General features: G+C 43.0%; 1 protein-coding gene across 5 annotated transcripts in view; it reads right to left on the reverse strand.

Annotated features, from left to right (window-relative positions):
* Positions 1–901: 901 nt before the first annotated feature.
* ccdc102a (coiled-coil domain containing 102A) overlaps positions 902–25,281 on the reverse strand; it is a 186,031-nt gene continuing 161,651 nt past the window's right edge. For 4 of the 5 annotated variants that reach the window (XM_048605637.1, XM_048605634.1, XM_048605635.1 and 1 more), the window contains 2 exons: positions 15,403–15,506; positions 902–1,326 (listed from right to left, as the gene is read on the reverse strand). In XM_048605637.1, the coding sequence (XP_048461594.1) occupies positions 1,200–1,326; positions 15,403–15,506 (231 nt within the window). In that variant the 3' untranslated portion in view covers positions 902–1,199. The remainder of the gene's footprint in view (positions 1,327–15,402; positions 15,507–25,281) is intronic. The other variant, XM_048605638.1, reaches the window with a different exon arrangement.

Raw genomic sequence — 25,281 nt, forward strand, 5'->3', positions numbered from 1 at the left:
ACCCGAGTTTAGCTGTACTTTTTGCTTCAAGTTCAAGGAGCTGCTGTTCTTGGTAGATCTGTGTAGTTCAGGCTCAGGTTAAGTGCTGGGAACTGTTTGGTGGCGCAATGCAGCTGAGATGGTTAGGGATCAGATGTTTTGGTACAGCTGAGAGCTGGGGCTCAGGGAAGCCCATGAGCAGTATTTGCTTGAAACAGCTCAGGAACCTGGATTTCAGAGAAACAGAGGGACAGGGCAGCTTAGTCAAAGAGCTGGAATTGCACTGGTGACAAGAGGAAGGACTGCAGCTTTGACAGTCTAGTAGAAAACAGTTTCAGAAGAAGAGATTAAACCACTGAGAAGTAACAGTCATTGAGGTAGCCTGATTTGGAGTATGCTTTGAGGAAGTGAGTAAGTTCTTGAAACTGAAGACTCAGAATGCCTTGTGAATCAGCCAGAGCTTTGATGATTGATTCACACTGGTCAGTTATATCTAGGAGGGCTGCTGGAAAAAAAGTACAATCTGTTTCAAATACATTGTTTTTTGATGTATTGTCCCTGTGTTTGTCATCAGTTTGTCTGATAATTTGCATTTACCTTTTGTTAATTCTAGATACTACAGTTATTGTAAGTTTTTCTAGATAGTGTTACTTTTATGATTCTGTGTAGTAAGAATCATTTTGCTCATTTAAAATCTGTAGAATATTATTTTTTTAGTGTTAAATCCTAGTGGTTTTACTTTATTTACTTTAAACAAAAAGGTTACTGATCCCTAACCAGATTGCAAAGAAACTTGGGGATCTGATCTTGGATTGTAACATATGCCCAAGCCTGTCACAGCTTGCTATGAAATCTGGAGCTGGTGCTACACAATCCACTATGCTAGCTGATAGATGGAAAGAATCTCACAAACACACACAAATTCTTTCTAAATACACAGGTTTATAATAGAAAATTCATGTAAATATATAGTTTACAATGATCTGTTAAAAATGTACAAATATCTTATAAGGCATATATCATCCATTAGTGTTAGCTGTTTTAAGAGAAACTAAAAGACAGGAGTCACTGAAGACTTTGGATTTCCAGTCGCTATTTAAAGCTTTCCCTCCATAAGCAATTCTCATTGCCATGTCCCAGCCATCACTCTGGCCCAGGAAGAGTCTAACCAAGCAAGATGTCCGTCTCTCTCTGCTCGCTGTTCTTCAGTTCAATTGCTGTTATGGAACCTGCAGCTGCAACTCCTCACAATCATCATCAAAATCACTTCCGACCTCATTGGGGTCATCTGTGCCAAAACGAGTACTCCTCTTCCCGAACAGCAGAGGGTTTTGCTGTCTCCTTACTCTGTGTGACACAGAAGATATTTCTTAGGTGTCGGGAGATGATTACAGATTCCACAAGCAAATAACAAATTAGTCTTCAGCAAGAAACAGGTAACAGACTGTACAAGAAACAAAGAGTACATGAGCAATACCAGTGATCAGTACACAGGTCCTGGGATGTGGAGTCTTTGCCTGCATCGCAGCTTTCATATCGCTTTGCCTTTCTAAAGCCAAGAAATAAATCTCAAAATTAAATATCTTGAATGAGATTAGCACCAATTTCAGCACAACTTGCATGGAACTTACAGAACAGAAGGAGTTCATGCAGTCCGAAGAGCTTGTCAGCACAGTCCCACTTTCCAGTGCTTTGTTCACTGCTCTCTAGGTTATCACATCAGTGCATGTTCATGTTCTTTTAAAGTGTGACATGGGTTCTGTCTCTCCCACCCTTTCAGAGTATACCTCAGGAGGATCCAGGGACAAAGATTTCTCCTCAATGTTCCACAAATTCTTCCAATCACTTCAAACCATCACCCTCCGATTACCGATCTCCTGCTAATGGAAATAGCTGCTTCCTATCCATTCAATCCGGGCCCCTCCATGTGATTCATCTCCATTCAATCTCCCTCAGCTAAATCTCTCTTCAGCTCTTCCCTCCAAAGAAAATAACTCCAGCCTATCCAATCTTTGCTCATTAAATCTTCTCTGTTCCCTCTCTCATGTCATCACATCCTTCCTGTAATGTGATGTCTAGAACTAGACACAGTTCTCTAGTTGAAGGCTAGCTCATGTTTGTTACAGTTCCAGCATCACTCCCTGCTCTTATTCTCTAGACCTCAGTTAATAAAGGAAACTAACCCATATAATTTCTTGACTACCTTATCCACTACTCTGCCGCCTTCAGGGATCTGCAGATAGGCTCCAAACTTCGTCTGTTCTACAGTTCTCAATGTACTAGCATTCACTGCAGCTTGCTGGTTCTCTCCAAATGCACCTCACGCTTCTCCAGACTGAATTCCATGTCTTATAGTTATGCAACCTAACCAGGCTATTGATCATTACAGGGTCAACTGGATTGTAATGGCTGATCCAGGATTGAAGGCATTAGTGTGCCATTCCTGCAATCAACACAACATCCTGCTCATAAGGTGAAACAGTAACTACACAAACAAGTTGGCCATTGTTTTGAATTTTTGAAAGAGTTATCCCGAATGCCATATTACTACCTTTTCCTCAAGGTCCTCGCTCATACTTCACCTCCCAGAATTCCCTTTTGAATATTTCTATTGGTTTCAATTGCCTTCTCAGGCAGTGTAGTCCTGATCGCACGCACTCGCTGTGATCTTCTCCGCCAAAACCAATCATCATTTTGAAGATCTCCAAGTTTTCTCTTAACCTTCCCTGCACTACAGAGAACAAACTGAGCTTCCCTCCTCTCTCCACCTTATCTGGAACAAAAGAAGGCCATTTAGCTTCCAGTGGACCTGTATATCCACTTTTCCCATTAGGTTCTGATTTAAAATGAACAGTACATTCTGCAATTGGTATCTCTTGCTACATGTTAAGTGCAATTATGCATACTGCTCCCAGGAGTGGGAAGAAAGGCAGAGCTGGAACGACACTGGGCAAGAGGCCAAAATTCAGAATCCCACAGCGGGATGAACGTCAGTAATTAAGTTGTTGGAATGTTATAGGCAGGATCGGGAATGCATTTTGCACACAGCTTGCCATGTTCCCTTTCCCAATTAGTTTCCTATGGTTGAGTAGGACACCTTCAGATTCGCTTGACAGAGAGCTGGGTAAATCATCTCCCTGCACTATGGAATAGAACTGTTGTGTTATCCTCATTGGGTAACACTGGTCTCTGGCTGTTGAGATTGAGATCAGAATACGGTGATTTAAGTTACATGGGGCAAGAATGATGTCTGAGGGAGATTGGAGTGTGCTGAGCATGGGTCAAAGGACACAGTCTCAGCAGGGAAGGGGAAGTCAGAAAAAAAGGAAGGTGTGGGGCATCAGAGCAGTCTCAGTGGAGGGAGCAGTCTGAGGGGGGAGGAGTAGCAGTTTGTGGAAAGTTCCTTCAGATCGGAATAAACAATCACTAAATAATTCCTTTATTCAAAAAGGGAGGGAGGCTGAAAGCATGAAACACAGGTCAGTTAGCTTAACATCTATCATGAGGAAAATATGAAGAGCTATTAAATATATTATAACAGTGTTAGATAAGCTCAAGGTAATGAGACAGAGCCAACATGTTTTTGTCAATGGGAAATCATGTTTAACTAATTTATTGGAGTTCTTTGAAGTAGTAACCACAGACGAAGGGGAACCACTGAAGGTGGAAGGCGGTAATAGAAGACGAGGGGTCGCAATTTTGATCAAGGAATCTATAACAGCTGTAAGGATGACATCTTAGAAGGCTCCTTAAATGAAACAATCTGGGTCAGACTTAAAATCCAAAAAGGAGCAATCACACTGCTGGGAGTGTACTGTAGGCCCCCTCAGTCTGAGAGGAACAGCAGACATGTAAGCAAAGTTCAAGAAAGTATAAAAGTAATATAGTAGTGATAGTATGGCAGTTTCACTGGTCTACAGCTCAGATAAAGGCCTTTCAGCCCATCATGTCTGTGCCAGTCAAAACCAACCAGCTAACTATTCCAATCACATTTTCTAGCACTTGGCCCATAGCATAGGATCATGTGAACAGTTGTACACCATCCACCTGTTTTCCCATTCATTGAGGTCATGGTTGATCTGTGGCCAAACTCCACGTACCTGCCATTGGTCCATATCTCTTAAGACCTTTGCTGAACAAAGCAAAATTTACCTATCTCAGATTCAAAATTAACTGATCTACATCTACTGTCATTTTTGGAAGAGAGCTCTTCAGAAGGTCAGTCTGGACTCAATGGGCTGGATGGCCTGCTCCCGCACTGCAGGGATTCTATGATCTACCGACCTTTGGGTGTAGAAGTACTTCCTAACATCTTTCCTGAAAGTTTTTAAAAAACCAAAAGAACTGTGAATGCTGGAAATCTGAAACAAAAACAGTAAATGCTGGAAGATCAGACCATTCTGAAGAAGGGTCACTGGACCCAAAACGTTAACTGATTTCAAATCAGTTACCCCTTAGGTCCCTTTTAAATCTTTCCCCTCTCACCGAAAATCTATGCCTTCCAGTTTTGGGCTCCCTTACCCTGGGGAAAAGACCTTGACTATTCACCCTATCCATACCCCTCATGATTCTATAAACCTTTATAAGGTCATCCCTCAACCTCCAACACTCCAGGGGAAATAGCCCCAGTCTATTCAGCCTCTCCCTGTAGCTCAAACTCTCCAACCCTGGCAACATCCTTGGCAATCGTTTTTGAACCATTCCAAGTTTAACAACATCTTTCCTGCAGCAAGGAAACCAGAACTGAACACAGTATACCAAAAGTGGCCGAACCAATATCCTGTACAGCTACAACATGACCTCCTAACTCCTATGCTTAGTGCATTGACCAATTAGCTGTCTACCAGTCATAGAATCATATAGCAGGGAAACAGACCCTTCAGTCCATCCAGTCCATGTCAAACACAATTCATAGCTAAACTAGTCCCACTTGCTCGGTCCTGGCCCATATCCTTCCAAACATTTCTTATTCATGTACTTATCCAAACGTCTTTTAAATGTTGTAACTGTGCCCGCATCCACCACTTCTCTCTGTGTAAAATGTTTGCCCATGTCTTTTTTTTTAAAATTTCTCTCCCCTCACCTTCAAAATATCCCCCTAGTCTTGAAATCCCCTATCCTAGGGAAAAGACAGTTACCATTAACCCAACTGTACCCCTCATAATTTTATAAACCTCTATAAGGTCACCCCTCAACCTCCTGTATTCCAGTGAAAAAAGTGCCAACCTATCCAACCTTTCCAGGGACAATTTAAACATTTGGGTCAGGATCCCTGTAATTTCCTCCTTTGTCTTCCATGGCAGCATGGAAAACAACTTATCCAGATCCAGAAATCTGTCCACATTTAAATCCGGCAAAACCTCCAATACTTCCTCACTGTCTATATTAATCTGCTGGAGGACTTCTCAGTCAAACTTCCAAAGTTCTCCTGAGTGAAGAGAGATGTTAAATACTCATTTAACAGCCTACCAATGTTCTCCAGTTCCATGCACAGACTTCCCCGTTGGTCCCTACTCTTTCTCTGGTTATTCTCTTTCTTTTTAATATACTTGTAGAATATATTTGGACTCTCCCAGATTTTGCCCACTAGCATTTTTCATGCTCCCTTTTTGCTCCCGCACTTTTTGTATTCCACCAGCGCCTCCATTGATTTGCTCCCTTTGTACCTGTCACATAACTCTCTTTACCATCATTTTCAGTCCTGGATACTCTTCTTGTAGTGATTGGAACTTGATGGATCTTATTGAATATGAGATTCTTGATTGGGGTTGTTAACCAGGGCCAGAGGCCCCCAGTTGACAGATATAAATAGGAGATTCAGAATCTCCTGACTTCAGGGCTGACTGCAAGCTGGCTGGCCACAGGCAGTGTACTGTGCACAAGTAAATAAAGGGCGATTTGGTCACGGGATACTGGTCTCTGTGCAGTTACTTCAATTCTCTGTGGCTGTTCCCCCTTGGGAATTCTGCTTTGCACTTTACCATTAATATCACTTTGTGACTCTGCTTCACCAGCCACATTCAGAAGTGGAATTCATGTTTCTCATATCCTTGAGTGCACTGGACCGATGTCCAAGGATCAAATAGAAAACCTGCACCATTGTACCATGGTTCGTGGGAATATATCATGTGACCCATAAATCTTGATTATTTACTGTATCACTTCCAAATATAAAATCATCAGATTTGTTGAACAGTAACGGAAATAAGTGAAGAGGAAAGTTACAGCAATTCCAAATCTCAATGTCAAACCAACAGAGGTACTTTGTCCACATTAACTGCTACATGACACTGACTGGTCAGTTGTTACCATTGCCAAGACATCCTCTGTGCAATTACATACACGACAGACTAGTGATTACATTCACATCTGGTAATCCTAAGCAACGGAGTTGCCCATCAAATGGTCTATAAAGAATGGTATTCTTGCCCTCTGTCTAGTCTTAATTCAGCTATCAATCAAAGCCCTGACTTTAAATATAGATTCGCAGGATGTACAATAGCAACAACACATTTAATATGGAAAAACATTTCCAGAGAGCTTTCATAGTGTGAATCAAAGATGTACTGGTCTAAAACAGGTGATTTCAGAATGCTCGGTTTGGAGGGATAGCTGTGGAAAATAGTGAGAAACCAGCTGTAAGACCTGCCTCACTGCTCTTGGCCAAATCCCAATTGTCCACACACCCTCTCTGCCAGAATGACTCCTGCTGTCTCTCCTACCAATCCCTCAAATTGCAGGTGGCCTTGGCTCCAGTCTGCCATGCACTTGCCCTTCACCACACCTGCTTTCTGCTCCATGTTCTTCCTATGGTTTGTTCAATGATTCTGCTGGAGTACAAGTATATCACTGCTGCTTCTCACTGGGATGCAGTAGGTGAAGCAGGGGCCTGTCAGCTGCTCCATTTAAACAGTTTATTTACACCTTGTCACACAATCCTCACAGGGAGTAGAACCATCTTTGTTTGGGTTGTTGTAAAACAGTTTTCATAGCCAGCCACTGAAGAGTTGTGTATAGAAGAGCCATAAGCTTGTAGGAGCTATTGGCATTTACTCCCAATTATTCGACTCTATTCATATTGGTTATGAAAAGACTTGCGTTACAAGCAAAGTGACATATGCTGGAACAGTGTAAAACAAAAGCTTCTGCATCTGTCAGACTGGGAGCCTGGGCAGGGTGTCAGACGTTGATAATCTGTCAGGTGTGGGCAGCATGTTGGCATAGTGGGAGCCACAGATTCCTAGCTGTCTCCACCCAGGTTGGTCTAACATGAAAGTATCTGGGCGGCACGGTGGCTCAGTGCTGCCTCACAGTGCTAGGGACCCGGGTTCGATTCTATCCTCAGGCGACTGTCTGTGTGGAGTTTGCACATTCTCCCTGCGTCTGCATGGGTTTCCTTCCAGTGCTCTGGTTTCCTCCCATGTTCAAAGATGTGCAGGCGAGGTGGATTGGCCTTGCTAAATTGCCCATAGTGTTCAGAGATGTGTAGATTAGGGGGATGGGTCTGGGTGCAATGCTCTGAAGGTCGGTGTGGACTTGTTGGGCCCACACTGTAGGGATTCTATGATCTATCCAGCTGAGAACATTACCCGGCACTCAGCAGTGACGCTGGTCTACCTTCATGCCTTGCTTGTGTTAGTTTTGATTTGATCCTGTTCATCAAAAAATCCCTACAGCGTGGAAGCAGGTCATTCGGCCCATTGATTCCACACCAATCCTCCAAAGAGCATCCCATCCAAACCCAACCCCTACTTTATCCCTGTAACCCTGCATATCCCATGGTTAGTCCACATAACCCATACATCCCTGAACACTATGGGCAATTTAGCATGACCAATCCACCTAAACTGCACATCTTTGGACTGTGGGAGGAAACCAGAGCACCTAGAGGAAACCCACACAGACACTGGGAGAATGTGCAAACTCCACACAGACAGTCGCCTGAGGGTGGAATCAAACCTGGGTCCCTGGTGTTGTGAGGCAGAAGTGCTAACCTGTTCCTCTGAGAGTCAATGAAGACCTCTAAGAGGTGCTGGTGCCTGTTAACAAACATCTCACACCTCTGTGGGTTTAAGGTCTCACTGGTTTTGTACTGGAAGCACCAAATGGTTATTTAATCTAGATGCTTGTGGAACGACTCTGTAACTGCAAGCACATATTGCAGCAGATTTGCTCCAACTTCAACAAATACTGTAGACAGTAGTGTGATAATGAACCTCATAGTTGGTTGAAATACTGCTGATGCACAAATAGCAGTGTGGGTTCTAAAGGCATTAGATCTATTCTGACACTGATAAATAATTTACACTGACTCAAATTCTCTCACACTTTGAACATCAAACAGTACAGGACAGTACAGGCCCTTCGGCCCATGATGTTGTGCCAACCTATTATCCTACTAAGATCAATCTATCCTGCATTTTACTATCCTCCATGTGCCTATCCAAGAGTCGCTTAAAAGTCTCTTTGCAAGAATGATAATTGACTGTGTGCTATTTCCATGCTGAGATTCGACTATGGAGTAGAGTTTCTTACCACCAGATTAAAAGTACACTCAAAATGAGAGAGAATGATTACTAGAAAAGAATTTTGTTTGCTTTGATGCAGATTATGGTGAAGAGCAGCAATGTGATGGCAAACAGTGTTTTATGGTTTAACAGATTTCTCTACCTTTCCGGTTTTGTTATCTTGAGAAGCTGGTTTTGTCTGCTCAATAAACAGTCACATCCTAATACAGCCTCAGCCACTGGCATGAGGAGCTGCTCCTCCTTCTCCAGTTTCAAACACCAGCTCTGAGCCCAGCACCCGTTTCCTTGCCGACCTCAGCTTGGAGACTGAGGCTGTACTCCCAACATGTTTACCATTCAGATACCATGCATTAAAATGTTGGTTAGGCCACAGCTACAGTATTGTATGCAGTTCTGGAATCAACATTATAGGAGGGATATGCTAACACTGGAGAGAGAGCAGAGAAGATTTACCAGGATGTTGTTTTGGCTGGAGAGTTTCAGTAATGAAGAGAGATTGGACAGGTTGGGATTGTCTTCCTTAGAACAGAGGGGATTGAGATGGGATATGATTGAGATGTATAAAATTGTGAGAAGCATAGACAAAGTAGACAGAAGAAAACTTTCCTCTTGGTGGGGGATATCAATGACCAAGAGGCATAGATTAAGGTAAGGAACAGAAGGTTGAGAGGAGATGTGAGGAATTTTTTTTTCACCCAGAGGGTGGTGGGAATTTCGAACTCATTGCCTGTAAGGGTGGTAGAGGCAGAAATCCTCAGAATATTTAAGTAGTATTTAAGGTTTTGGAGTAGATTTGTAGCTCGGGTTGTGGGTGTTGAGGTTCTTGAGGTTGGTTGGCTCGCCGAGCTGGTTTCTTGTTTCGCAGACGTTTCGTTACCATGCTTGGTAACATCCCCAGCGGAGCCTCCGATGAAGCGTCAGTGTGTTTTCCCATATTTAGTAGTATTTAGACATGCACTTGCGACGCCAAGGCATACAAGTTAACGGGCCAAGAGCTGGGAAATAGGATTAGCATAATTTGGTGGTTGTTTTTTGACTGTTGCAGACTCAATTGGTCGAAGGACCTTTTTCTGTGCTGTAGATGTCTATGACTTTATGATCAATCAGTAGTGATCGCCTGTACACCTGTCATTGAGGGCAAATGTCAAGATGATGGTGGCTGAGCAAAGTGAAGATTCATGTTGGGCTGACAAACTGGGGTGGTACCCTCAAAGAAACAGGCAGGAAATGAGTCACTAGCTATCGAGTACCAACTTCTGACTTGCAGTAATAGATATGATGTTATCAGGCTGGTTCAGATGAGTTTCTGGTCAATGGTAGCCTGCAGAATTTTAATGGTGGAGGTGATGATAATGCCATTGAAGGTCGTAGGGAGGTGCTTAGCTGGTCGAGTTATAGGCAGTCATTGCTTGGCGCTCCTATGGCACGAATGTTACTTGTCTCTTGTCAGCCCAAGCCTGGATATTGTCCAGGTCTTGCTGCACTTGGACATGGACTGCTTCAATATTTGAGGAGTCACAAATTGTGCTGAACGCTGTGCAATTATCAGCTAACAGTGCTTTCTTCGATTCCCACTGACCACAGTTTTGCTAGGTTCCGTGATTTCATACTGCATGAACAGTGATAACAGATATCTGAAAATACAGTGTACCAGTCAGCGAGAATTGGTTAGGGGCTTCTTTCTTCCTGTTTTGGGTTTTTGGATGGGTAGCTACAATGAGCTGGATAAAGCGGCTGCCAATGCCAGTGATTTTTTAGAGTTAAACATTGGGGTGAGGAGGAGTTTGAGTACCAGAAATCTTGTAGCCAAGTGGTTGCAGGGAAAGTTACTGAGGACCTGTACTGAGGGAGGAAAGGCGAGGAAGAAAATGGTAAATTAATACTGCACTGAAGTGGACAGAATTGGCTCCATTGCATCAGGGATAAAAGCACACCTCATTATCAAATTGGAAAAGACGCAACTTCACACAAATGCAGTGAAACAATGGTAGAGAACTGTAGCCATCATTAAAATGTGACTAATCACACAGATGCCAATGAAGTTTGACTAATTGGAGCAGCTCATCTTATTCTCATGCAATAAAAGTTTATTACTTATGCTGTGGATAAAGGGGAAACTGGTGTATCTACTATATTTAGATTCCTAGAAGGCCCTTGATGAATTGCCACATCAAAAGTTATTGCAGAAAACAATAATCTCATGGTGTAGGTGGTAACACACTACACACTACTTCTGGTGTATCTTGTACTCACCGTTTAGTCACCTTATTTAAAGAAGGATGTGAATGCATAGAAGCAGTTGAGAGAAGTTTTTTACTAGACTAGTACCTGAAATGAGAGAGTTGTCTACTGAGAAAAGGTTGCATAGGCTAGGCTTACATCTACTAGAGTAAAGGGTGACTTGACTGAAATGATCCTAAAGGGTCTTAAAAGGGTAAATACAGATAGGATGTTTCCTCTTATGGTCGGATTTGAACAGTGAATAACAATGAAAGGGAAAACAAACATTGAGCATAGTTTTAAAGTTTCAAACAGGGAGCTAGCAAGGTTCTTGTAAAGATTTGTAGCTCGGGTTATCGGTGGGTTGTTGACTTGCTCGCCAAGCTGGCTGGTTGCAATTCAGATGTTTCGTCACCATGTTAAATAACATCATCAGTGCGGCCTCCAATGAAGTGATGTAGTTCTACTCCGCTTAGTATTTATACGATCTGGTCTGTTGAGGTGTTTTGTGTCATTTCCAGTTCTTTTTTTGCAAGGATTTGTTTATGAGATCTAATTCCACATATTTATTGATAGGTGAACACAGCAGGCCAAGCAGCATCAGAGGAGCAGGAAGGCTGACTTTTCGGGCCTAGACCCATCTTCAGAAATGAGATTCTCCAGCATCTGCAGTTCCTACTATCTCTGTTTATTGATAGTGAGTGTTTGTCGTAGCGTGCCTGTGGATTTGTGTGCTGGTCGGTAGCGTTCTGGTATGATGATTTTTGGTGCGAAATTTCTCGCTTGTACTTGTGGAGCTGGTTACAGGCATTCTTAATCATTATCCCAAGCATTCGGTGGCCATTTTGTTCGGCTGTTTTGTACGCTTGTGGGTTGTTGAGTGGAGGTTTGTATTTCACACTGCAGGGCAGGGCTGGTTCCTGAGGTATTCGTGGAGAAAATGAAGTTGTTCGCGGGTAGCGTTCAGTCGGTTGTGAAGGTTTCCCAGTGTCAGGTATTTTGAGCGTGTTGCGCCTGTAGGTGTTGAAGGTTCTTGTGAAGATTTGTATCTCAAATTGTGGGTGAGGTTGTTGACTTCCTCACCGTGCTGGCTGGTTGTAGTTCAGACATTTCGTCACCATGCTATGTAACATCATCAGTCCTAATGTGTGGACTAAACTAGAACTACAGAGCTGCAAACAGAACTGACTTCATGGCTGCTCTGGAAGCTACACTAAAAAAAAATGGACTCACGGACGAAACTCAACAGGCCATCCGACAGACTATAATCCCTGCACTGAACCGGAGGAGTGATTAGGAAACCCAAAACACGTCAGAGAGAAAAGCACTTGAATTATTCAAGAAAGACAGGAACACCATAATCCTATCAGTGGACAAAGGGCGCATGAGGTCATTATGAACAAACCAGGCTACAATGAAAAAGAGATAACAAGGTGTAGAGTTGGATGAACGCAGCAGGCCAAGCAGCATCAGAGGAGCAGGAAGGCTGACGTTTTGGGTCTAGACCCTTCTTCAGAAAAAGCATAGGCACTGTTTTACCAACAGGTGGAGACAGATCCAACACCACAGCTAGCAAATAGGATCACCCAAACACTGAGAAGACGAAAGAATTGCAGGGCAAATAACCAAGACAGACTACATAAAAATGAGAGCAGAAGGCTCAAACATCCCCCACTTCTACGGACTCCCCAAAATACACAAACCAGTTATCCCCCTCAGACCCACTGTCTCCCTACTGGGCACACCTAAATACAGGCTAGCCAAGGATCTACAGCAAAGACTGAAACAAGGCGAGCAAGTCAACAACCTCAGGGAGCTAGCAAGGTTCAGGATCAGAGTTTCTTCTTGATGCATCCTAATTACACCTAGTCAAGATAGCCAATTTGGGTTACAAATAGAGTCATAGAGTATTACAGCACAGAAAGAGGCCCTTTGGTCCATCCTCTCCAGGCCTATCATCAAATGTGTATCTATTCTAATCCCATTTTCCAGCACTTAGCCTGCAGCCATGTATGCTATGGGGTTGCAAGTATTCATCTAAATACTTCATAAATGTTGTGATGGTTTCTGACCATACCAAGCTTTCACACATTGAGTTCCAATTGCTCACCTCTGAGTGAATAAACATTTCCTTAAATCTATGCCCCTCGGTTACTGACCCCTCCACTAAAGAGAAATGATCCTTCCTATCTATCCTATCTACACCACTCAATTTTGTACATTTCAATCAGAACGCTCCCCCCAGCCCCACCTCAGCCTCTTCTGCTCTAAGGAAAACAACCCCAGCTTATCAAGTCTCTCTTTCTAGTTGAACTGCTCCAGCCCAAGCAATATCGTGAATCTCGTTTGTACACTCTCCAGTGTAATCACATACTTCCTATAGTGTGGCAAATGGAAATGCACACAGTACTCCAGCTGTGGCTAACTAATGTGATATACAGCTCCATCATAATCTCCTTGCCCTTGTATTCTATGTCTCGTCCAAGAATACAAGAATCCCACATGACTCCCAAATCACCTTTTCTAACTGTCCTGCTGCCTTCAAAGTTCTGCGGACATGCACACCACTTCCCAGAGTCCTACAATTTATGGTGCATTCCCATACTTTGTCAGTCTACGCAAATGCATCAGCTCAGACTCTTCTGGGTTAAATTTCATTTGCCATGGCTCAGCCCATCTATATCCTCCAGTAGTCAAAGTCTTTCCTCCTCACTATTTTCCACCATCAATTTTTGTGTCATCTGTGAAGTTATTGATCAAACCTCCCACATTCATGTCCAGATCATTAATGTACAGTACCAACCGCGAGAGACTCTGAACGAAACCTAGTAGTATGCCACTGGATGTAGACTTCCAGTCATAAAAAAGCACTGTTTCACCAGGAGCCCCTGTCTCCTGCCATAAAGTCAATTATGGATCCAGTTTACTTAATGGCCCTGGATCCCATGGGGTCTTAGCTTCTTAATCAGTCTTGTCAACAGCCTTACGGAAGCTTGTGTACATTGAATCAATTACACCACCCTCATCTACACACCCAGTCACCTCTTCAAAAAATTCAAATTCGTTAAATTACGATTTCCTATTGACAAAGTCACCCTTAGTATCCTCAATTAATCCTAGTCTCTCGAAGTGGAGATTAATTCTGTCCCTCAGAAACTTTTCCAAACACATCCCTACCTCTGATACAAAAACAAAGCTGCTGGAAAAGCTCAGCAGGTCTGGCAGCATCTGTGAAGGAAAAAACAGAGTTAACGTTTCGGTTCCGGAACTGAGGAAGGGTCACCGGACCCGAAACGTGAACTCTATTTTTCCCTTCACAGATGCTGCCAGACCTGCTGAGCTTTTCCAGCAACTTTGTTTTCGGTCCCTATCTCTGATGTTAATTTCCCTGGCCTGAAATTCCCAGGTTTATCCCTACCACCCTTCTTGAATAATGGCACTGCATTTGCTATCTTCCAGTCCTCTGGCACCTCTCTTGTGGGCATAGAATATTTGAAATTAAATGCCTGGGTCCCTGCAATCTCCTCTCTTGCCTGTCACCGCAGGCCTAGGGTGCATCTCATCATAGTGTGGAGATTTATCCAACTTAAAACCTGCTAAAACTACTAATATCTCCTTCACAATGCTAATTTGTTCAAATATACCAGGGACCCCTCCCTGATTTCTACTTTTTCAAAGTGAATACAATAGTTTGTTTTTGTATCAAAGTGCTGGAGAAACTCAGCAGGTCTGGCATCATTGGTGGAGAGGAAAACAGAGTTAATGTTTCAAGTCCAGTGACACTTTGTCAGAATATCACAGACAAGTTCTGACGAGGGGTCACTGGACTTGAATCATTAACTCTCTGTCTCTCTAACAATGCTACCAGACCTGCTGAGTTTCTCCAGCACTTTCTGGTTTTGTTTAAGATTTCCAGCAACTGCTGTTCTTTGTTTCATTTCAGGACAATACTTGGATATTTATCATTCAAAGCTATGAAGGAAAACATTAAAAATAATGTATTTTAAGGTCATCATGAACAAAACAGGACTTCAATCAGTTAATAACAAATTTAGCATTACATTTGGAAAGTTTATTTACTAAAGAGATAGGTATATTTCACACTGTCGGCTTCAGAAACCAGCACCTTGTTAGCATGCAACACAGGATGTGCATGTGTGTGAGACATAAGGTTATGGTTAATACAATAAATTATGAATATGGAGATTACTTGTGTATAAAGCTTTCATTCAATGACAGCACAAGGGAGATATAAACTCTAAAAGCATCAGAGTTTCCATTTCAGTGTAATTGAGCACAGGAGCTATTGTGGGAGTTTACAAGCTTTACAGAGGCAATAAGCCAGGATCAGTGCAATACTTCAGTTTAATTTGTCTTGTTTGTGTCAATAGTTTGAATGAAGCTGCTTTTGATGAAGTGTAAACTCTCTGGGTGCTAAAGATGGGTGCAGTGGAGCAAGTTGCACTTTGGGACCGAAGCAGTTGCTGGATTGGCTGTGGGATTCATCTTCCAGCTGCTTAAAGTGTGCATGTCTCATGGAGGTAACCAGGAAACTTAGGTCTAATTTAAAGCTGTAACTGTCTTGGGCAAATAATCCACAAACAGAGAGCTGGCCGAAGGTTAATTACCAATTAGACAGTACTCATCATTGCACTAGTCCCTGCACTCTACGTACCTGGACTGTAGGTGCTCCAGCTGTACCTGCAGGTTCTCTGACTGCTCTGTCTGTTCATCCAATGACCTCTGCAACCTCCTGGCCTGATTGTGAGCTTCATCCAGCTGCAAGGCAGAAATAGCCAAGGATTTAGCTGGCTTCTCTGACTGAACCATACTTTCATGGCAGCCCAGTTTAAACGCCTCTTTAGGTTAGAGTTCCCAGATTGAGTGCAATGTAGACCTAAGGTAACTCAGCACATCACTGCTTGGAGAAAGCATAAAACAGAACAGGAAATAACATTCATGCCGCAAAAGTGCCAGGCAATGACCATCTCCGACAAGACAAGAGGCAGTTCAAGATTTATTTTTTGGTAATCAAGCCAGGCAAGCAGCTGAAGTATCAGTGGGGGAGGATGCTGCAAACAGCAATCATAACTGTTAAGAAAAGGACACGGATGTGCCTGAAATCAAAGTTTTAAATTGGCGGAAGGCTAATTTTAATAAGATCGGGTATGATGTGGCAACAGTAGACTGGGAACAGATATCTTTAGGTAAATCTGGGTCTGAGAAGTGGGACACATTCAAGAAGGGAATACGGAGAGCACAAGACCAATATGTTCTAACAAAGACAGAGTGGGACCAAGCGATAAATAGGATTGGATAATAAGAAAAAATGGCAGATACTAAGGCTCAAAACAGCAGAAACCCAACAGAAAAGTGCGGGAAATTAGGGGAGCAAAAAGGGGGCATTAAAGAATAACTGTAGTTAAAGAGTCATAGAGTTGTACAGCTCAGAAACAGACTCTTCGGTCCAAGTCGTTCATGCCAACCCGATATCCTAAATTAATCTAGTCCCATTTGCCAGCATTTGGCCCATATCCCTCTAAACACTTCCCATTCATATGCCCATTCAGATGCCTTTTAAACGTACCAGCCTCCACCACGTCCTCTGGCAGCTCGTTCCATACAGGCACCACCCTCTGTGCGGATAAAGTTGCCCCTTAGGTCCCTTTTAAATGTTTCTCCTCTCGCCTTAAACCTATGCAGTCTAGTTCTGGAGTCACCCACCCTGGGGGAAAAAAAGCCTTAACTATTCATCCTATCCCTGCCCCTCATGATTTTATGAACCTCTAGAAGGTCACCCCTCAATCTCCAATGCTCCAGGGAAAACAGCCCCAGCCTGTTCAGGCTCCCCTTATAGCTTAAACCCTCCAATTCTGGCAACATCCTTATAAATCTTTTCTGAACCCTTTCAAGTTTCACAACATCATTCCTATAGCGAGGAGTCCAGAATTGAATGCAACATTCCAAAAGTGGCCTAACCAATGTCCTGTATAGCCACAACATGACCTCCCAACTCCTTTACCCAATGGTTGGAGACAAGAAAACAGCAGATGCTGGAATCCAAGGTAGACAAACACGAGGCTGGAACGGCTTGGTGTGTACTTCCAGCTTCCTGTTTGTCTACCTATACTCAATGCACTGACCAATGAAGGCAAGTGTATCAAACACCTTCTTCACTATCCTATCCACCTGGGACTCCACTTTCAAGGAACTATGAACCTACACTCTAAGGTCTCTTTTTTCAGCAACACTCCCCAGAACCTTACCATTAAGTGTATAGGTTCTGACCTTATCTGCCTTTCCAAAATATAGCACCTCACATTATTCTAAGTTAAACTCCATCTGCCACTCTGGCCCATTGGCCCATCTGATCAAGGTCCCTTAAAATGAAGGAAAATCCTAAGGTATTTTATTAGTACATTAGGGGTAAAAGTACAACTAGGGAAAAAGTAGGGTTCACTAAGGGCCGAGTGGTAATTTGTGTGGGGAGCACAGGACACAGATAAAGTGCTAAATGAATACTTTGTGTCAGCGTTCACAAGTGAGAGAGACAAATGAGTGGGTATAGAAATTGGAGAAGGTGGCACAGTGGGTCAGTGGTTAGCACTGCTGCCTCACAATGCCAGGGACCTTGGTTCGATTTCACCCTTGGGGGACTGCCTGTGTGGAGTTTGCACATTCTCCTGTGTCTGTGTGGGTTTCGTCCAGGTGTTTCGGTTTCCTCCCACAATCCAAAGATTTGCAGTTTACTTGGACTGGCCATGCTAAATTGTCCATAGTGTCCAGAGATGTGCAGGCTAGGTGGATTAGCCATGGGAAATGCAGTGTTTCAGGGACAGGGTAGGGGTTGCCTTTCAGTGGGTTGGTATGGAGTTGATGGGTCGAATGACCTGCTTCTACACCTTAGGGATTCTATTCTAATATTCTTAAAGAAATTAGGATAGACAGCGAGGAGGTTGAGCGTAGTCTGGCAGACTTGAAAGTAGATAAATCGCCAGGGCCGAATAAAATGTACCCAAGGCTGACGAGTAAAACAAGGAAGGAAATAGCAGGCGCAATAACTTTCAATTCCTCTCTAGCCACAGGAGAGGTGCCAGGTGACTGGAGGACAACTAATATGGTACTGATATTCAAGAAGGGAGTAAGGGACTGGATAAAATTAATGTAAGCAAAACATTGGTAATAAGCAAATTAATGAAAATAAAGAGTGACAAATCCCCACGGCCTGACCATCTTCGTCCGGAAGATGGTAAAAGAAGTAAGGGAATACATTGTAGATGTCCAAGTTCCCTAGATATCAGAGTCATCTCACTGGATTAGAAAATTGTACGTGTCAATTCGATTTTTAAGAAGGGCACAAGAGGAAAACGAGGGAATACAAACCAGTTGGCCAAACATCTGTTGGTAGGGAAATTGCTGTTGTCTTTAATTAAGGATGGGTTTATTGTCTACCTCGAAAATGTTCAGTTAATCAGGAGAGCCAGCACAGATTCATGCCCAACAAACCTCAAAAATTTTTGAAGAGGTGACCAAGGTAGTACACAGAGGAATGTCTATGGATGTTGTTTATGTGGGCTTCCAGAAGGCATTTAATAAAATCACACGTGAGAGACTATTAACTAAGGGAGAAGCCCATGGGGGTTGAGGGCAAATTACTGACATGGTAGGGAAATTAGTTGATGGTAGGCAACAGAAAGGAGGGATAATGAGTAGGTTCTCAAATTGGCAAGATGTGACCAGTGGTGTTCCACAAGGTTCTGATAGGGCCTCAGTTATTCACATTATTTATAAACAGTTTGGATATTGGCTTTGAAAGTCATACATCCTAATTTGCCGATGACACTGAGTTTTGTGGCATTGTAAACAATATAGCGACAGCATCAAATTACCGTGGCGTACTGATTGACCGAGTGAATGGACAAAACTGTGGCAGACGGAATTCAATGTAAGCAAGAGTGAAATTGTCCATTTTGGACTGATAAAGGATGGCATGAAATAAAATACAGTGGACGTCCAAAGACACTTGGGGATCAGATACACAGATCTTTAAAATGTTTCAAAACTGGTTCAGAAAATAATAAAACTAATGGAATGCTGGCTTTTATACCTAGAGAACCAGATTATAAGGGTGCAGAAGTTATACTGCAGTTATACATAACCCAGTTAGACCCCACTTGGAGTACTGTGAACATATCTGTGCATCACACTTTAGGAAGGATATATTGGCTTTGGAGGGAATACAACATAGGTTCACAAAAATGATACCTGGACTTCAGTGTTTAAGTTGTGAGGATAGTTTATACAATTTAGGCATGTTTTCTCAAAAATTTAGAATGTTTAGGGGTGATCTGATTGAAGTCTTCAAGATTTTCACTAGTTGGGGATTCTAGAACTAGGGGGGCATAGTCTAACAATTCAGCAGAGATGTTAGGAAGCACTTCGACAAACAAAGGGAGACATAAGTTTGAAACTCTCTTCACCGAGCAACAGTTGATACTAGATCAGTTGTTAATTCTAAATCTGAGATGGATATACTTTTATAAAACAAAGGTATTCAGGTATATGGTCCAAAGGCAGGTATGTGGAGTTAGCTCAGCCATAATCTCATTGAATGGTAGAACAGATTCAAGGGGCTGATTGGCTGACTCCTGTTCCTAAGTTTCTATTAGTGATAAACCAGGAAACCACAGGCCAGTCAGTTTAGCCTCAGTGGTCAGGCAACTATTGGAAGTAATTCTGAGAGACAGAATTATTATGCATTTGGAAAGGAAGGAATTAATCAAGAACAGTCAGCATGGCTTTGTTAAGGGGAGGTCACATCCGACTGACTGACTTGATTGAATTTGTTGAAGCGGTGACCAGGTATATCGATGAGGGAAATCATTCATCGTAGTCTACTTGGACTTCAGCAAGGCTCTTCATATGGTCCAGCATGGGTGATGGATAGTGAAGCAAAGAGCCAATGGGATCAAAAGAAACTCGACTACTTGGAAGGAAGAAGGAAGTGTGATGCACACTCTCTGGTCCAATCACATCCCTCTATAACGTGGAATACAGATTTACACAATACTCCAGCTGGGGCTTAACCAATGTTTTACACAGTTTCAGCAGAACATCCCTGTTCTTAAACACACTACCTTGGCTAATAAAGGCAAGTATCCCATATGACTTAACCACTTTATCTACCTGACTGCAACCTTAAGGAGCTGGTAGACATGCACACCAAGGTCCCTTTGATCGCTGATGCTTCCCAGGATCCAACTGTTCATCATGCATTCCCTTAACTTGTTTGTACAGCCCAAGTGAATTATCTGACACATATCCAGATTAAATTCCATTGGCCACCAAACAGCCTATCTAATCAGCCCATCCTTACTTTCTTGTAGTCTAAGGCTTTCTTCCTCACTATTTACCACTCCACCAATTTTTGTATCATCTGTGAACTGATGATCAACACTCCTACATTCAAGTCTAAATTATTCATATCAATCACAAATAGCAAGGGCTCCAAACACTGTTGGACCCTACTGGACACAGACTTCCAGACACAAAAATACTCCTCGACCATCACTGTCTGCCTCCTGCCAATCAGCTAAACTTCCTTGGATCCCATGGACACTTCCCTTCACCATCAGTCTCCCATGGAAAAATGTGAAAATGTTATACAACAGTGAGTGATCTAGACATGGGGATCTATGTGACAGTAATATATAACAGTGAATGTACTGGGCATAGGAATTATATGTTTTTGAGAGAGCATCAGAAGCTAAGGGACAACCTGACAGAATATAAAATTATGAGAAGCATGGATAGGGTGAATGGTCAGAATCTTTTCCCAGAGTTCAAAAGTCAAATACTAGGGTCATAGGTTTAATGAGAGGGGGGAAATTTAAAGAAAATGTGTGAGGCAAGTTGTTTCAGAGATAGCAGGAACTGCAGAGGCTGGAGAATCTGAGATAACAAGGTGCAGAGCTGGACGAACACAGCAGGCCAAGCAGCATCAGAGGAGCAGGAAGGCTGACATTTTGGGCCTAGACCCTTCTTCTGAAGCTCTGCACCTTCTTATCTGAGGCAAGTTGTTGTTTGTTTTTACAGGAGATGGTGGGTCCCTGAACACACTGTCAGGTTAAGTGATAGAAGCAGACATGATAGTAACCTTTAAGAGGCATTTAAACAGGCACATGAACAGGCAGGGAATAGAGGGATATAGACCAAATGCAGGCAGATGGGATTAATTGAGAATAGCACAGGCATGATGGGAGAAAGGGCCTGTTGCGGTGCTGTACTATTCTATGTTCTATGCTTAACGTTTATGTGACAACGATATATGAGTGAATAAAGTGAACACAGAGAACCATGTGAGAATGATATACAGTGAGTATAGAATACAGGGGGAGCCATGTTCTTTTTCATTCACTCACGGGCATCACTGGCTGGGCCAGCATTTATTGGCTGTCTCTCGTTGTCCTCAAAAGAAAGTGGTGGTGAGGTGCCTTCTTGAACCGCTGTAGTCCATGACTTGTATGTAGACCCACAATGCCATTAGGGACAAAATACCAGGCTTTTGACCCAGTGACAGTGAAGAAATGGCAATATATTTCCAAGTCAGGACAGTGAGTGGTTGGAGGGGAACTTGCAGGTGGTGGTGTTCCAATGTATCTGCTGCCCTTGTTCTTCAAGATGGAAGTGGTCATAGGTTTGGAGGGTGCTATCTAGGGATGTTTGATGAATTTCTGCAGTGCAACCTGCAAATGGTACACAATGCTGCTACTGAGTATTGGTGGTAGAGGGAGTGGATGTCTCAGGATGTGGGCTGCTTTATGCTGGATGTTATCAAGCTTCTCGAGTGCTATTTCAGCTGCACCTATTCAGGCAAGTGGGCATTATTTCATCACACTCCTGACTTGTGCTTTACAGATGGTGGACAGACTTTGGAGAGTCAGGAGATGAGGTATTCACCCCAGTATTGCTAACCTTTGACCTGCTCTTGTGGCCACTGTATTGATCAGGTGAGTCCAGTGAGCTTCTGGTCAATGGTAACCCCCAGGATGTTGGTAATGCGGAATTAACTGATGGTAACACATTAAACATCAAGGGGCAATCATTAGACTGTCTCTTATTAGAGATGGCCATTGCCTGGCATTTGTGTGGTGTGAATGTTACTTTTTACATGTTAGTCTAAGCTTGGATATAGTTCAGATCTTGTTGCATTTCAACATTGATCGCTTCAGTATTGAGGAGTTGCAAATGGTGCTGAACATTGTGCAATCATCAGCAAACATCCCCATTTCTGACCTTACAATGGAGGGAAGGTCATTGATGAAGCAGCTAAAGATGGTTGGGCCTAGGAATAGTACCCTGAGGAACTCATACAGAGATATCCTGGAGCTGAGATGACTTACTTCCAACAAGTGCAACCATCTTCCTACGTGCCAGGTATGACTTCAACCGGGGAGAGTTTGCCCCCTTTTATTCCAGTTTTGCATGGTGCCTTGATGACACACTATCAAATTTAGTCACTATCGCCTCGCCTCTGGAATTCAATACTTTTGTGCATGCTTGAACTATGGCTGTAACGAAGTCAGGAGCTGAGTGGCCCTGGTGGAAGACAAACTGGGCATCACTGAGTGGGTAGCACTGGTGATAACACCTTTCATCACTTTCCTGACGATTGACTGATGGGGTGGACAGATGGGGTGGTAACTGGCTGGGTTGATTTGGACAGAGGACATACCTGGGTAATCGGGTAGATGCCAGCATTGTAACTGTACTGGAAGAGCTTGGCTAGAGGTGTGGCAAGTTCTGGAGCAAAAGTCTTCAGAACTGTTGTTGGAATGTTGTCAGGGACCATAGCCTTTGCAGCATGAGAATTAATACAACAGCGCATGTACTGGACATAGTGAACCATGTGAGAATGGCATGTAACAATGAGTGAATAGGGCACTGGTAACAATATCAGAAGGATATATAACCACGTGCGTAATGGACATGGGGAACCATGTCAGAATGATATAGATCAGTGAGTGTACAGGATAAAGGAACTGCGTGAGAATGATACACAACAATAAGTGAACTGGATACTGGTAAAAATGTTAGAATGGTATACAGCAGTGAGTGCATTGGACGTGGGGAACCATGTGAGAATGATACAGAACACAGAGAACTGGATACAGGTAAGAATGCAAGAACGATACATTACAGTAAGTAAACTGGGCAAAGGGAACCTTGCAAAAATGACATTTAACAGTGAGCGAACTGGACATAAGGAACCATGTGAGAATGATATATAACAGTAAGTGAACCAGACTTGGGCAACAATGTAAGAATGACAAATAGTAGTGCATGCACTGGACACAGGCAGCTTGTTTGAATATATCCTAATGAGTCTACTGGACATAGAAAACTGTCTGAGGATGACACGTAACAGTGAGCAAAGTAGACATGGACAGGCATGAGAATAATATGTGACAGTGAGTAGACGGGACATGAGGAATGATGTGCAAATGACATAACAGTTAATGAACTGGACATGGGAAGCCTTTTGAGAGTGATATATATCCGTGAACGTACAAGACACAGGAAACCATGTGAGAATGATATGTAGCAGAGTGAATTGGACACAAGGAACCGTGACAGAATGATGAATCATAATGAGTGCACTGGACACTGAGAACTGTGTGGTATATGACAGAGAGTGAACTGGACATGGAAATGACGTGAGAAAGATATATTACAGTGAGTGAAGTGGTCATGGAGATCCATGTGAGAAGATATATAAAACAGTGAGTGAAATGAACATGGTGAACCATGAGAGAATGGTATGTAACAGTGAGTTTAACATAGGATGGTATACAGCAATGAATGTATAGGACACAGGGAAATGGGGACACTTTTAGTGTCCATGGTGACTATGTATGCAGGATATGTTCAGCTGTAGCTCCTGATTTGCTGCATGGAGGACTCATTATGAAGCATCCATGAGGCTGAGAACATTGTGGAGAGCATACTTAGCAGGTAAGAGCTATACAGGCAGAGAAGAGTTGGATGACCACCAGGACAATGAGTAAGCCTGGGCAGGCAGGACAGGAGTCCCCTGTGGTCATTCCCCTCTCAAACAGGCATACTGTTTTGTAAACTGGTAGGGTGATTGGACTCTCAAGTGAAAGAAGTGGCAACAGCTAGATCACTGGCACCACGACTGGCACTGTTGTAAAGCAGGGAGGGTCAAAGTGTAGGCTTGGTAGTGATAGGAGTCAAGGGCACAGATAGGTGCTTCTGTGACCACAAGTGAGGGTCCAGGATAGTATGTTGCCTCTCTGGTGTTACGGCCTACGATGTCTCTGAACACAGGATATGCTGAATGGAGAGGATGCGCAGCCAGAGGTTGTAGCCCATATTGGTATGAATGATATGGGAACAGAGACAGATTAGGTCCCATAAAGGGTGTTCAGGGAGTTAGGTAGGAAGTTGAAAAGTAGAAGACCTAGGGTTGTAATCTTGGGATGACTTCCTGTGCCACGTGCCAGTGCCAGTGAGGCTAGGAATAGGAACACAGTGTAGATAAGTATGTGGTGTAGGAGGGAGAACTTCTGATATGTGGATCATTTGGGATGTCTTCCGGGCAGGGATGTTTGCTAGTGCTACTCGGGAGGGTTTAAACTGTTGCAAACCAAAGGCATAGGTCAGCAAATAACTGAGGAGGAGTCTGAGATTAAGACCTGCAAGACTAACAGGAAGAACAGACAGGAAGTGGTTACTTAACACAGCTCGACTGGCAGTCTGAAGTATATTTGTTTTAATGTGAGCAGGGAACAGGGAAGACAGATAAACTTAAAATTTGGATTAATACAAAAAACAATGATATTGTAGCTCTTGCAGAGACATGGTTGAGAGAGGGACAAGACTGGCAGATAAACGTTCTGGGATTTAGATGTTTCAGGTGAGATAGTAAACGAGGTGGGGGGAGTTGCATTACCGATAAGGGAGAATATCACAATTGTATGGAGGGAGGACACCTTGGCGTGCTCATTCAGTGAGGCCATATAGGTAGAGCTCAGGGATAGGAAGAGTGCTTTGGTGGGGTTGTGCTACAGACATCCCAACAGGCAGTGGATGATAGAGAAATAGATATGTGGAAAGATTATGGAAAAAGATAAAAACACTAGGATTGTTGTGGTTGGTAATTTTTTAACTTCCCCTTTATTGACTGGGACTTGCTTCATGCCAGGGACTTCGATGTTGGGGGGAGGGGGCTGTGGAAATTTGTTACGCGCATCCAGGACAGTTTTTTGACATAATATGTAAACCTTACGACAAGGAAAGAGGCCATACTAGACCTCGTATTGGGAAATTAGCCCAGCCAGGTGATTGAAGTTTCAGTGAGGGACCATTTTGGGAACAGCGACCATAATTCTGTAAGTTTAAAGTTACTTATGCATAAGGATAATTGTAGCCCTTGGGTGAAAGTACGAAACTGCGGGAAGGCAAACTACCACAATATTAGACAGGAACAGGGGAATGTACATTGAGGCTGGCTGTTTGAGGATAAATCTAT

Source organism: Rhincodon typus, chromosome 15 (assembly GCF_021869965.1).
Source record: "Rhincodon typus isolate 14 chromosome 15, sRhiTyp1.1, whole genome shotgun sequence".
Taxonomy (NCBI): domain Eukaryota; kingdom Metazoa; phylum Chordata; class Chondrichthyes; order Orectolobiformes; family Rhincodontidae; genus Rhincodon; species Rhincodon typus.